This window comes from Chelonus insularis, unplaced genomic scaffold (genome assembly GCF_013357705.1).
Source record: "Chelonus insularis isolate UGA/USDA-ARS -01 unplaced genomic scaffold, ASM1335770v1 contig_88_pilon, whole genome shotgun sequence".
In the NCBI taxonomy this organism is placed as follows: Eukaryota; Metazoa; Arthropoda; class Insecta; order Hymenoptera; family Braconidae; genus Chelonus; species Chelonus insularis.
In genome coordinates this window covers 152,077-166,246 of record NW_023276776.1, presented here as the reverse complement: position 1 = coordinate 166,246, position 14,170 = coordinate 152,077, and the positions used below count along the sequence as shown (strand labels likewise).

The following is a 14,170-nucleotide window of genomic DNA, read 5'->3' as shown; positions in this document are numbered from 1 at the left end:
TAAACTAATTAATGCATAGCTTCAAATAATTTGATATGTTATATCATTTTATTTTAAAACTTAATACTTACATATCATTAATAATTATAAAAAAAAAAAAAAAATACAAAAGGAAATAAGATAATTCTTTTTTTGTAGTTGTACTTATGAAAATCAGTTAGATCTTACATTTTTACTACTGAATTTATATCATAAGACGTAGTACATACTATAATAGTATTAACCAGTGATAATTAAGTACAAGTGATAATAATTTTTATATTAAAAAATAAATAAATTACATCATTATAATAAACTTTATGTATTTTTTTATGTCTAATTTAAAATAATTAATCATACATTTAAAAAAAAACTTCATCATAAAAATCAAGTGTTTTTATTTTTTTTTATGTCATTTGCCATATTTTGGGAATATTATTCAATATCTTTTCAGGATCATTTTTGTAAAACATAAAAAAACCTTGTATTTGAGCAGGACTGACATTCTTCTTATGTTGCATGACACTTTCTGCGAATTCTTTTGCTAATTGTTTAGTTGTCGTTTCATCTGTACAATTGTAGAATCGTAAAAACATTTTTTCCAATTGACTAACACTACACCAACCGATATATTCTTTAACATCGACTCTTCCTGGTCTCACAAGTGCAGGATCAAGTCTTTCTAGGTAATTCGTTGTCATAAATAAAATACGAGCTTCTGTAGAAGCAACCCCATCTAGGCAATTTAGTAATCCACTAAACGTTACTCTATTCAATCCATCATATGCAGATTTTGCTACAAATGAAATCAATTAAACCATTATCACCTATCATTTTTTAAATTTAATATTCCTACCAAATATTACTCACTCTCTTTAGACTCTTCTCGATTACCAAAAGCTGCATCAATATCTTCAAGAAGAATAATTGTTTGTTGTGGTGCCACAGCAAGAAGATGATTCAATCGATCATCAGTAAGTCCTCGTTCTGATAAATTCAATACACATATTCCACGTTCTAATTCAGCTGCCAATGCTGTAATAAAAGAAGACTTTCCACATCCTGGAGGGCCATAAAGTAAATAACCACGTCTGTATGGAATCCCTACACAATAAAAAACAAATCATAGTTAAGTGATATTGAATGAAAATATCTCATTATGAATTAGCTGATACTTTACACGAAATAACCTCTATCACTATACCATCCAGGATTATTGATGAATTCTTTACAGTCATTGATTATCTTATCAGCTACACCATCATCTAAAATTACAGAATTAACTGGTCGTTTTTTTCGAGGATGACCAAATTGTCGCCATTCACTACCCATTGCAGTATACATAATCGTTTTCCCTTCGTGCTCTTTTAATGCCATTTGACGAGCTAATAAATTTTAATAAATTTTATTATAAGTCAATCAGTTGGATATTTATATTATTTTTAAAGTAAATTTAATTATTACCTTCTTCGAGAATATCAAAGTATATGTTGCGATCATTACCAAAAGCAGTAAGTTGAACAGTTTCCCAAGGTATTCCCATGTGTAAATCTAATGTCTGCTGCTCTCTCATTCGATCCACTCGGATCCAATTACCTTTGTATCTATTCACACATATGATGAATAGAATTATGATGAATTAAACATTGATTAACTTTAAAACAGGCAACATTCAATTGGGATAATTGTTGCAATAGAAATTGAAATAGAACATGTCAGATATACCTGAAAAAATGTGTTCCAATACTCGGGATAAAATCATATTTGGTTTTAACATGACCTGTATCTTTTAATTCAAAACTAGTTTCTACTGATAAATGTTGAGTTTTTTTGGCACCTTTGTGAGTTATCCACTGAAGTAACCATTGATAACTTTTATCTCTGCATGGTACTTCCAATGTAATCATGTAATGACGTCTAAAATGGATAAAAGATAGTAGTATTTATTTTTGTGTTGAATTGTTAGAAGAATTTATGATAATGAAATAAATATATAATACTTGAAAATAATTGTTCCTATTTGTGTTCCTTTTCTGAGTAAAGCAGCTCCTGCACCCAAACCAAAAAGTCCAAATCCCGCTCCAAAATAAGGATTGTCACCCAAAGTTTGAATATATTCCACAATTGTCATCTTTTAATTCAAAATATTTCTTATAATTTAAGTAAAATATTTATAGATATATTATTTTTCTCGTAACTCAATGTGTTCAAAGAACAAAATTAAATCTCTCAATATAATATCAGATTGGTAGTACACTGAAACTGTAGATAATAAATTACAGTATGTGTTTTATTTCAAAATATTAACTCTAACCTAACTAAAAAAACAGTTGTATATAAGGTGTTGAATTATCCACGGAATCCCTGGATTTTATGAATGACATCATTTCGAACGCAAGAAAAGTAAAAATTATTTAATATTAGCGAAAAACATACACTTAATAATAGCTTAAATTTTTGTATAAAATTTCAGAGTTAGATATAATTTGACTTAGGCCGTGTATTTCTGTTTAAAATTTTTTTAAAGTGATATTATACATCACAATAACAACATCAAAATATTTCCATAATTTAATTTACAATTTTACATGTCATAAAAATTTTTAAGTTTTAATTTGATAAAAGGATGATTACAGTACTATTGCCAAAAACACGCATTTCAATCAAAATAGTCATATTCGAAACTAGTGTAGTTGATATAAATCTCTGATATTAAATTAAAATGATTATTTACAAGAGTGTTTTTTATACAAATGGAATGTAAAGATACAGACCTTAAATTATTAAAAATATTGAATTAATTTTTAAATTATAATCAATTACAATTACTTATTGCAACGACCTGTTACAGCATCTTTGAACAATAATATATCTTTTATGTCGAGATAATAAAAAATGCTATCGACACAACTGTACGGCATACCCTTAAAAATACTTCGATTCCAACAATGATATAACTGAATAAACTTCATCTGCTTGTTCCTTTCTATTCCTTGTTTGAACCGGAATTTTATAATATTTTGATACAAAGGAAATATTTGTTTTTTATCAAACAAGATAGACTTGACTTTTTCATTCTTTTCAAATTTAGCGATATCGTGAATTCTACAAGTCAGTAGACGATACCAACTTATATCACAAATATATGATTGTTTCATCGCCAATAATTCTAGTGTACATTCATCTTCAAATTGATTCATATCTTTACTAGGATAAGCCTGAATTATTTCAACAAGTTCCGGATCAACATACAGATGAGCTTTATGCAATTGAATGCAAAAAGAATAGAAACATTCCATAATTTCTATGTAATTATTAATACTAAAATTCAAACAAAAAAGTCTATTGTCTAAAAAATCATTAAGCCGTGAATTATCACGATATTTCTCGATTTCGCATTGAATTAACGTGATCTTATCCCTAACAACATGAACAGGAGTTTTATTTTCAGCATTGAGACAGTTCATGTCTGCTCCATTATAAATAAGAGAACGAACTACTTTACAAAATCCATTTTTCGCAGCAATATGAAGAGCTGTATTTCCGTCGCTATTTACGGCATTTATATCAACATCTATTTGGTCAATTACATCATCAACATCGAGATTATTAGCAGCAGCTGCGATGTGAATAATTGTATTTTTATTCATATCAATAAAGTCAGTACTTGCATTGTTATCAATAAGTAATTTAAGAATTCCTGTATTTTTTGCTGCTTTTCCGGCAGCGACATAAATAGGTGGTCTATTAAAAACATCTCGTTGATGTATATCTGCTTTGTGTTTTAAAAGAACCTCTATAACTTGTTTACAACCATACAAACAAGCAGTGAAGAGTGGCGATTTATTTTCTACATCTCCTACATTAATATCGGCGCCCAAACTTACAAAACGTTCACAAACTTTAGTACGATCTTCACCTATATCGTACGAATTCATAGTATGGAGTTTAGCTAAAATATGAAATGGAGTCTGCCCAAATTTATTTTTAATATTTATGTCGGCTTTATAATCCAAAAGAAGATTAATCAGTACGAAGTTGCCTGTTTCACATGCGATATGTAGTGCAGTTCTTCCATACCTATCAACACAATTAATAGGTACGTTTCTTGATAATAATTTTTCAATGATTTGTATATCAGCTGAAATGCAACTTATATGTAAAGGTGTACTACCGAATCCATTCTTGAAGTTGATGTCTATATCTCTTTCTAAAAAAATATCAATGATAATTTTACGTTTCTTGAGTAGAGCAAGATAAAATGGTGTAAAATTACTCGAATCTAAAAGATTCATATTCGCATTATATTTTAAAAGAAGCTTTACAATATTCGGATAATCTTTTTCTACTGCCGCATGAAGAGGTGTGATTTTTCCTTCATTCGTCTGAGCATTTACATTTGCTCCATGATCTAATAGCATTTCTACTATCGGATATTTAGTATTATCACTATTGACATCTGTTTCCGATTCCCATTCAAGTAAGCCAAGTTTGTAAAACTTTGAATAACTTACGATAGAATAATGTAGTGGTGTAATACCTTCAAAGTTAGGTTCATTGACTTGTATTCCACATGATAATAAAAGTTTAATCATTGTTATATTTTTCTTTTCAACACCAATTTTCATAAGGTCTGGTTCACTGTCAATAAGAGCACCAGCATCAAGAAGTAGTTTCGTTATATCAACATTCGAATTATTAACAGCAATATACAAAGCCGTTCTTCCAGCCATTGGTAGCATTTCTTCAGAAGGATCTTGATAGAAGCTTTTATCAGTATCATGAACTTCTAAATTTACATTAGCTTTGTGTTGGATCAGCAGAGTCACCAATTTCGCATTTTGTTTAAGGCAAGCAAGATGAAGCAATGTCAATCCTGTTTTAGGATTGTACTCATCAACATTAATGTCTAATTTAAAAATTTGTTCAAGAATTTCTAGGTTTTCGGATTCAGTAAAACGATAAGCTAACTCGAAAATTATAACGTTGCTGGAAGGATGCACTCTATATCCATTTTTAAGGTAATGATAAATACATAAAGAGGCTTTTTTACTTGTTTGGAATAATAATTTTGTAGGAATCCATCGAGGTTCATACTTCAGAATAATTTGCACAAGGTCTGGGTCAACCATAGAAGTAGCTATTTTTAACACTTTATTAATTTCAGTAGATTTATAATTTCCATGCTTCAAGAGTAATGCAAGTGCTCTTTTGTTTTTGACTTTAACAGCTACATCGAGGGGTGTCTCCCTGTATCGGTTTTTATGAGTAGTATTAGCTCCTTTTTTTAGAAGCAATTTTATTATTTTAGAATTCATAAATCTTCTAATCGATAAATGAAGAGGTGAGTCATGGGGATTTCTTGATGGTAAATTTAAGTGAGTACCACACTTTACCAATTTTCGAATAGTCTCTTCATCTTTCTTTTTGATAGCTCTACACAATGTTGCATATTTTTGGGCCTTAGCGTTCATCTTGAATTTTTCTTCTGAATAAAACTGCAACCATGAAAAGTGAAATATTTGATCTATGAAGAATATTTAAAAAAATACAGTAAATGAAAATTAAATGATTGAATTATATAATACAATAGTTTGTTAAATTTGAAACTATTTTTTGCAGGTTAGAGACAAAATTTTGGAAAATATTTTTCAACTTTTTTGTAATTCAAAAAAACTTACCACTGAAAGTAACACACTAAAAGAAAAATTTAAATAATGTTATTAACTAAAATGAGAAAATTATTCTGTTATACTTTAATTGCACATAATTAGTAACATTAGTTGATGTATCTTCACACCAGAATGGGCGAAGAACTGAGCCCAACGGAAAAAGGGGGAGCATCAGCAGAAATTTGGGGTCAAATTTTTCCGAGTTATCTCCTATACTACATATATATATATATATATATATATATATATATATATAACTATTATATGTACCAAAAATACATGTAACATGATTCATGTTACTGAAAGGATATTTGTTTGTTAAAAAATTAATGTTTACTTCTGCAGTAAATCTGAAATATGAATTAAAACATGATTTGAAGATACTTTGTGAAGAGTTCCATATTTTTTTTTTTTTAAATAAGTAATATAGATAATAACAAAATTAACCTATTTATTATTTTTCAAAATTCTCCATCTCATATCTTGCCCGTAAATCTTTCTGCAAAGGTCAGGTAAGATTATTCGGTCATCATCATCTGCCTGCCAGGTATAGAAGTGAATAATGTCGTACTATTATAATTCAACAATACTATTATATTCAGTTGATTGGACTGGAGAGTCCAATATTGCATTGTATTTAATTGGTTCAATAGGGACGGAGAAAGAAGATAATTTACTAAAAATATTACAATATAATTTAATTGATGAAAAAAACTTTAATTGGTTTTAAAAAAAAGTATTTATATTCAAAATGCTTATCAAGATTGAAATCCTTTCATTTCCATTTTCGTGCGTCCCACGTGACTGTATCAAAAGGTATATAGTTATAGTCGAACTGAGAAAAGAGTTCCTCAGTTGCTTCAATGCTTTCGGGCTCCCCACCACTGATTTTCTACCCCTTCTACCATGTTTTTTACTACTGCGCAAGCGTACAAGAACACATGAAGAGCATCTGAGGAACTCTCTTCTCAGTCCGACTATAGGTCAAAGAGAAGTCTTTCTTAAACGAACACTAGAGGGCAGTTTATTTTTACATAGAGCGCCTCTAGTTGTGAAATTTGGTACTTTTTCGGGTTATCCGGGGGCATCCCCAATAAGAATTCTTCTGACATGCGTATTACAGTCTACAAAATGGTAGCCAAACTTTCCGGTGTGTCGTTTGTAATCTTTTGCTGCTTGTAAATGTTATTGTTTTGTATGATAAAAACGTTTTAGAATGTAAAAATATGATTAAATGTTTACCATAACCTAAGAAAAATAAGGTAATTCATTATTCATTATCTAAAATTTATTAAAAAATCAAAGAAGTGTCAAAACGTATAATCGTACATCACGACCTTATGATTTTTTTTTATTTCTTCAAGTGCTCCTATTTTAATAATATATAGCTTCGTGAATATTTATTTACATATTTTTTTTCTTGATTTATATGTAACCATATGAATTCATTTTAATTATTGCACTTTAAGTTCTAAGTAGTTGAAGATGTATGCCATTTTGAGTCATGGCGTCCTACTTTAGTCCTGTAACTTGATTAAATGACATTTTATCATTTTGTACTTTAGGATAATTAGCTTCTAATTGAAAATGAGCTCGAATAACAATTAATGATGGTAACGTGTAGTTTATTTCATGAGCTTTTTTTGGAATAGTTTGTCATTGACATACATTGATCAAAGTTAACCTACAAGAAAATATGTATAATTTAAATAACTTTCTTTACTTTTTCAATAAACAGAGTAATTTATTAGAGAGTGTTAATTCACACTCTCTAATAAATTACAAATTATCAGATGATAGAGAAAAGATTTTCCTAAATTAATTTAGATAATTAAAAAATTTTTCATTACTTTCTAGCTTCAATGTCTGGAAACCAGAATTATTGAGGTGTAATAAATTCTTACACCTTTTATTCAAATTATAAATAAGGAAGGAGGTGATAAGAAGAGCTAAGAAGATTAATAAACAGGATGGCAGAGGAAAGTAGTGAAGCAAAAACTGGTGGCCAGCCATCACCACGTAGTTCCCAGAGCTATTTAGGAAATAAACCCAACAGCCCACAGTCACCAAAACAACCCCGAAAGATAAAATTAACTGATCAGCAGCTAGAATCAGTAACAAAGGAGGAGTTGGCGGCCAAGTGGCGTGAACAGGACTTATATGTGGAGTGTCTAGAGGCACAGGCGACAGCCCAGGAAGGTACTGAGATAAAAAATGTTGCGAGGCGATGTTTCGTTCTCACATAAACCTTAATTAATTGCAAATTAATCGGGTGTTTATGAAAATATTCATGATAAAAACTATTTCAACTAAATTAAAAAACTGAATTTAGAGACGTTTAAGGTTTTAAATTAGTGTATCGATTATATTTTCACTTGCTCATTCAATTAATTCGATTAATTGATGACATTTCAATCATTATAATAATTTACAATTTCATATAATATTTATTCCATTTTTAAAAGTTTATTTATTCAAAACTCTATATTACACTCTATTAGTTGGTTAATTAACTACTAGTTAGTTATAAAAATATATGAAAATGACTGCGATCAAAAAAATTTTTATTATATCAACAAGTGTTATGTTTTGTGTGAATTGAAACCAAAAATTTTTTTGTGATTATTTGTGATTTCTTTAAGTGATTTTTGTGCTTTATCAAGTGCCAAAGTGGAATTTTTTTTTCTCTTTTTTTTAAATAGTAATTATAAAAATTTCATAAAAATATTTCGTTCCTGTGGGTGCTGTGATTTTATGTGATTCAATCTATTGTTGATTTATTTATTTATTATCACATAGTCTAATTAGTATTTAATCAAAAATTATTAGAATATTGATATCAATTTTCATGAAAATAATTAGAAAATCAATCATTTACATATTGATTGATTTGTTGGAAATGTAAATACAATCAGTGTAAGAGCAAATTTATTTTTATTGAAAAGTAAATTTATTTGTTGGAATAAATCAAAATGCCTGGTGATCGCAGTGATTGGATTAGAGAAGAATCGTCGTCTCTACTAATATTAAAAGCATCTGAGAGCCTTGGCGTATATCTTCAAGTTTGACATAAGAGTTTTACCGTAACAATTGAATTTTAAAGACGAGGAATACACCGCAGGTGTTTCAACTTTTGTTAATAAGTAACTATATGATCTGAAAAATAACTAAAAAAAAATTTTTTTTTATTTTATTTTTTAGGTGAAATAGCTAGTTTGAGAGAATCAGAGGACAAATATCGGCAGCAGTATGCTGAGGCTTCGCATAGAGAGAAGATTTTAGTTAGGAGATTAGCTTCTAAAGAGCAAGAATTACAAGAATACGTAGTAAGCTTAAATCTTATATTTAATTACTTTGAAGGAATCATAGGAAAAATCATATTAAATTAAAAACTTTTCATTAATTTTTAGAATCAAATCACAGAAATGAAATCATCTCAAGCACCATCATCGACATCTTTAAGATCAGTTCTATTAGATCCTGCCGTTAATATTCTTATTCAAAAATTGAGACAGGAATTAATAGCCACAAAAGCCAAATTAGAAGACACGCAGAATGAATTAAGTGCATGGAAGTTTACTCCTGATAGGTAAGAAAAATGAAGATAATAAATGTTAGAAATTTCTACATAAATTAATTACTGCAAAATTTTAGCAATACTGGTAAGAGACTGATGGCAAAATGCAGACTTTTATATCAAGAAAATGAGGAATTGGGCCGTATGATTGCTAGTGGAAGGATTGCAAAATTAGAAGGCGATCTTGCTCTTCAAAAAAGTTTTAGTGAAGAAGTCAAAAAATCTCAATCAGGTAATTAATTAAATTTTAAATTACTGTATTGCAGTTTTCATAAGTAACCGAAATTTGTTTTCTTCAGAGCTCGACGAATTTCTTCAGGATTTGGATGAAGATGTAGAAGGAATGCAAAGTACGATTTATTTTCTTCAACAAGAATTGCGTAAAGCACGCGAGTCAGTGACGTTGCTGCAACAAGAAAATGCAGCATTAAAAACAAGTTCAAGTGAAAATAATTTATCAAATGGATTATCGCCACATACACCTCCAATAAAGAAAGAAGAGGAATCCCAAGATGAGATGAAGTGTGAACTAAATACACTAGGAATTCATGTAGATAATGAAGGTAAAGATTATAATAATGACGGTTCAAGGACTCCACCGTTAATTCCAAAGAGTTTAAACTCAGAGGATTGTAAGACAAGTGTCTCAGACTTAAGAACTCAAGTTACTGAACATGATGAAAGTTCAAGTGATTCAGCCGCGTTAATCATAAAAGTAGAAGAAAATGAAGAGTTAAGCGATCGCGAGGATGATGATGATAATAAAGATGGTAAAAAAAAATGTGAAGGACAAAGGACGTTGTTGAGGACTAAAGGTGGAAGCAATAAAAATACTAATAGTAGTGGTGGTAAAACGAATGGTGAAGATTCTTTGCGGACTAGCTGCTGCAGAGTTAGGGATAAAAAACGAGAAAAAAGTGCTCCTGGTAGTGATGATGACGAGAGAATAAGTAAGAAGAAAAGACGAGAGAGTATTCTTTCAATTGACTATAATGAAGGTGATGATGATGCGCTTCTGGTTCTTACTAATGGAGAAACACTTCAAAGCGATCCCGAATAAAAGGGAAATATTTTCTTAATTTTTTCTGTCTTCTTTGGTGTTTAATTTCACTACAGACTTGTTTGTTTGATTGACGAAGGACGATGCTTAAAGAAGTAAATTTAATGATTGACAAAAAAGTAATTCGTAAAATTTTGTAACAAGAGTGAGCAGAAGAGTTAATGAATTTGTTATAAATAGGCATTATAAGCAAATCATTATAATTAATTATTTAAAATTTGCTTTATAAATTTATAAATATTCACTATGATAAAGGCGAATAAAAGAATAGTTATGGGTACATTTTATTAATGTAAAAATGCTTTTTCGAGTTGAAAACTCATTTCATTTAGATGCTAAAAATTTATATATTTCAGTACACTTCTGCTCTATCTTGTTATAATTATATCCATTTTTCGATATAAAATCAAAGAATGTACAAAATGTGTAAATGTATCGAAAATTTTATAATTAAAACTGTATTATTTCAAACAAAAAAAAAATGTATTAGAAATAGATAAATCAATAAGTTTCTTTATCAAAATGCCTGGTATTTAATATAGAAATTTTTTACAAATATTATTTTACTATTTTATTAATCACTTTTTCATCATCTTCTGTAAATATGTTGATTATTATATTAAATACCTATGTTATTTATTAAATTCAATTACATAAAAAATTTAAATTTCGCAAAACATTAAAATTGATTACAATGCCATCTTGAGGAAAGTGTTATCATCTTGTCATATAAAAAACATGTTCAATTCGCTCCCATCCTATCAGTTCACGTGATGTATTGAAGCAATTGTTTTACATATTTTTACTCATTTTATTGCATAAAAGATTTGCTATTTAATATAAAAATGGCACGACATGTTAGTAGTTCGTTACTGAATATTATGCAGCATTTAACCAAAAATTCAATGAATCGTAATTTTCATCAATCATCAATAAAAAATGGAAAAGCTCTTGTTTATCAAAATTATGGTGACCCAGCGAGCGTTCTTAACCTCATTGAAAAACCAGACCAAAAACCTGGAGATAATGAAGTTGCTGTAAAATGGATGTTGTCTCCAGTGAATCCTGCAGACATCAATCTCTTACAAGGAAAATACCCTGCTCGAGTAAAACCTCCTACAATTGGTGGAAATGAAGGAGTTGGAGAGATTATAGAGGTTGGAAACAATGTCAAAAACCTCAGTGTTGGAGACCGAGTAGTTCCTAATGAAAATAATGTTGGAACCTGGAATACTCATGGACTTCATAATGCTGATCACGTACTGAAGGTAATTTTGTTTTTTAATGTATAGTAAGATCTAGAATTTTGAAAAATATTATTAATTTGTAGATACCTCAAAATTTGGATATCATAGCAGCCAGTATGTTCAATGTCAATCCTGGTACAGCATATAGAATGCTTAAAGATTTTGTAGATTTAAAACCTGGTGATGTCGTAATTCAAAATGGTGCTAATTCAGCAGTAGGGCAGTTTGTGATTCAGTTGTGTAAAAGTTGGGGCTATAGAAGTGTAAATATTGTAAGAGACAGGCCAGATATTGAAAAACTTAGAACTTATTTAACAGAAATGGGTGCTACAAAAGTACTTGTCGAGTCTGAATTAAGAACAACTAAATTATTTGAAAATAAAGAATTACCAAAACCAAAATTAGCTTTAAATTGTGTTTGTGGAAAAACTACGACCGAACTTATTCGTCATATGGATCATGGTGCAACTATGGTTACTTATGGAGCTATGTCACGAGAACCTTTGATCGTACCAGCTTCTGCATTAATTTTTAAGGTATGTTAATAATCAAACATCTTCAAATCATTATTTTAACAAAAAATTTAATTTTTTTTAGGACGTTATGATGAAAGGATTTTGGATGACACATTGGGTAAAAAAATTTACCGATTCTCAGGTAAGAACAGATATGATACGTGATTTGACGGAAATGTTTAATTCCAAAAAACTGCAAGTACCTGCTAATAAAATTATACCACTTTCTAACTACAAAGAAGCTATGGAAAATACTTTGAAATCCGATGGAATGACAAATCTTAAATACATCTTGGATTTGAGATGTTGAAAAAATTATTTTATTTACATTGATGAAGAAAAAAATTAATTAATATAGTAAGACAACAATAAAAATCCAAATAAATGAAATAATTTAATTAAGTTAGTCAACTAATAAATAGTAATATATTTATATAACTAGAAATGAAAAATAAGTTAAAAACAATTACCATTTTTTTTTACCAAAAATATAACTTGATACGAAGGCTACATTGGTGTTTTTTATTTATCAATATTTGTTGATAAAACTATTCAGTATCATCGAGAAGCTGAAGTAAATTCATTTGTCTATTTACAGTTGAGCTATCCATAAAATCTGCACAAATATCTTCTAACTTGGCTTTATAATCATTATGTAATTTTTCATTCTTTAATTTTTTTACATTATGTTCTTCATTGTCTTCCCCTGAATTAGAATCATTCGTTTTCATTTCTACATCGTCTATAAATATATCGAAATTGAAAGAAGTTGGCATAGATTTATTTTTTGAGTTATCAGTTCCTAATTGTTTAGCAAGTAATTCAAGCTCTATTTTACTTCCTTTATCTCTAGGAACAATTTTATTACTTTGATTTAATGGTGATTTTGGCTCTGGTGGATTTGCATAACTTGAAGAATACCTTGAAATAAATTATTTATTAGATGATATATCAAAATTATAAATAAAAAATGAATTCTTCGAAAAAAGATCTTACATATTTTTACCCAAAATAGTTACTCTATCACCATCGTATGCTAAAGATCCAATTTGAGGCCAGCCTTCAGTTAATTTAAGTGATCCTAATTCACTTTCTCTTTCTTTGTACTTTTCATTATAATATTTTGGATTTATATTGAATGTCGTATCCTCATTTTGAAGACTCAGCCTAAGTAAAACTGATACTCGAACATTTATCGTAGCTAATTTATTCAAACAGGTATTCCTTGCTTCCCAAATATCATTATGAGTTAATTTACTATAAAACTAAATATTTATATAGATTAATAACAGAATTTTAAGACAAATTAGAGGCTTTTGATCGAATTTAAAAGTGATATAAATTGTATCTTACATCAATAAATACTTTGTGAAGTGAAATCATCGATTCATGAGTATTTTTTCTAATAACATTGTCTCGTATAGAGGCTAGATGATTTAAAGTTAATAAAATAACTTCTCGAGGCCCAGTTGCTGCTGTTAATTGATATTTTACTATCATCATCATTAAATCAAATAATTTATGTACACTATTTTTATCTAATTTCATTATTGAACACAAAGCTATTTTTTCTAATGTAGTTTGCATCCAACTGAGCTCTTGGCATGGAGATTCTTGCATTATTATTTCAATTATTTTAGGATTTACAAATGCTGCTGTTATATCTTCTATGACTGCAATGCATAGATAAATAATTGTAAAGTTTGTTTGAAAATTACACTAGTATTATTAAAATACAATAAAAGAATGTAGAATTATTTTAACATGATGGTCTCAAGAAAAATAATTTTTTTTCAAATTAAATTCATAATAATATATAATTACCTTGTCTTGCTTTGCGAATTTCAATTTTTTGCGCTTTCAATCTCTGATGTATCACATAAAGCATCTCTCCTCCCATGTTTAAGAAAAGTAAAGGATTAGCATATAACGACATTTTTAATTTAAGTTTTATTATCACTTTATCAAGAACTTGTAAGAAATAATATTTCTTTGTTGGAGCATTGTTTCTATGGTGATATGCTAAAATGAAACATGCGCAATTTAATTGAAAACTATTTTAAATATTTATATTACGATAACTATTATTCTTTTCAAACTTTTACCACACACGTGGTAGT

The 14,170-nt window shown here is 28.8% G+C and overlaps 5 protein-coding genes across 6 annotated transcripts; 2 read left to right on the top strand and 3 right to left on the bottom strand.

The window, feature by feature from the left end:
* Window positions 1-360: 360 nt before the first annotated feature.
* Bcs1 (Bcs1 chaperone) lies at window positions 361-2,110 on the bottom strand. The gene is made up of 6 exons (XM_035091417.1): window positions 1,980-2,110; window positions 1,705-1,896; window positions 1,444-1,583; window positions 1,170-1,364; window positions 850-1,083; window positions 361-775 (listed from the first exon to the last, which is right to left on the bottom strand). Exons 1-6 carry the CDS (start codon window positions 2,108-2,110, stop codon window positions 387-389), a joined length of 1,281 nt encoding a protein of 426 aa, XP_034947308.1. The 3' UTR covers window positions 361-386.
* A 24-nt stretch (window positions 2,111-2,134) lies between these two features.
* On the bottom strand, window positions 2,135-6,433 carry LOC118071923 (putative ankyrin repeat protein RF_0381). Of its 2 annotated transcripts, XR_004690958.1 has the most exons (5): window positions 6,099-6,433; window positions 5,922-6,001; window positions 5,661-5,866; window positions 2,299-5,477; window positions 2,186-2,241 (listed from the first exon to the last, which is right to left on the bottom strand). XR_004690958.1 is itself a non-coding variant. In XM_035091416.1 (4 exons), the coding sequence occupies exon 4, from the start codon at window positions 5,451-5,453 to the stop codon at window positions 2,805-2,807; it is 2,649 nt and encodes an 882-aa protein (XP_034947307.1). In that variant the 5' UTR covers window positions 5,454-5,477; window positions 5,661-5,866; window positions 5,922-6,001; window positions 6,099-6,433; the 3' UTR covers window positions 2,135-2,804. The 2 variants fall into 2 exon arrangements, 1 of the variants encoding a protein (XP_034947307.1); XM_035091416.1 differs by having other exon boundaries at window positions 2,135-5,477.
* Window positions 6,434-6,776: 343 nt separating this feature from the next.
* On the top strand, window positions 6,777-10,746 carry fl(2)d (female lethal d). Its single transcript, XM_035091412.1, has 6 exons — window positions 6,777-6,913; window positions 7,509-7,850; window positions 8,853-8,977; window positions 9,062-9,240; window positions 9,306-9,460; window positions 9,528-10,746. The coding sequence occupies exons 2-6, from the start codon at window positions 7,622-7,624 to the stop codon at window positions 10,286-10,288; spliced, it is 1,449 nt and encodes a 482-aa protein (XP_034947303.1). The 5' UTR covers window positions 6,777-6,913; window positions 7,509-7,621; the 3' UTR covers window positions 10,289-10,746.
* A 300-nt stretch (window positions 10,747-11,046) lies between these two features.
* LOC118071613 (enoyl-[acyl-carrier-protein] reductase, mitochondrial-like) lies at window positions 11,047-12,478 on the top strand. The gene is made up of 3 exons (XM_035090834.1): window positions 11,047-11,556; window positions 11,619-12,071; window positions 12,133-12,478. The coding sequence occupies exons 1-3, from the start codon at window positions 11,134-11,136 to the stop codon at window positions 12,358-12,360; spliced, it is 1,104 nt and encodes a 367-aa protein (XP_034946725.1). The 5' UTR covers window positions 11,047-11,133; the 3' UTR covers window positions 12,361-12,478.
* An 84-nt stretch (window positions 12,479-12,562) lies between these two features.
* On the bottom strand, window positions 12,563-14,051 carry OSCP1 (Organic solute carrier partner 1). The gene is made up of 4 exons (XM_035090835.1): window positions 13,875-14,051; window positions 13,404-13,723; window positions 13,047-13,315; window positions 12,563-12,971 (listed from the first exon to the last, which is right to left on the bottom strand). Exons 1-4 carry the CDS (start codon window positions 13,984-13,986, stop codon window positions 12,599-12,601), a joined length of 1,074 nt encoding a protein of 357 aa, XP_034946726.1. The 5' UTR covers window positions 13,987-14,051; the 3' UTR covers window positions 12,563-12,598.
* Between the last annotated feature and the right edge of the window lie 119 nt (window positions 14,052-14,170).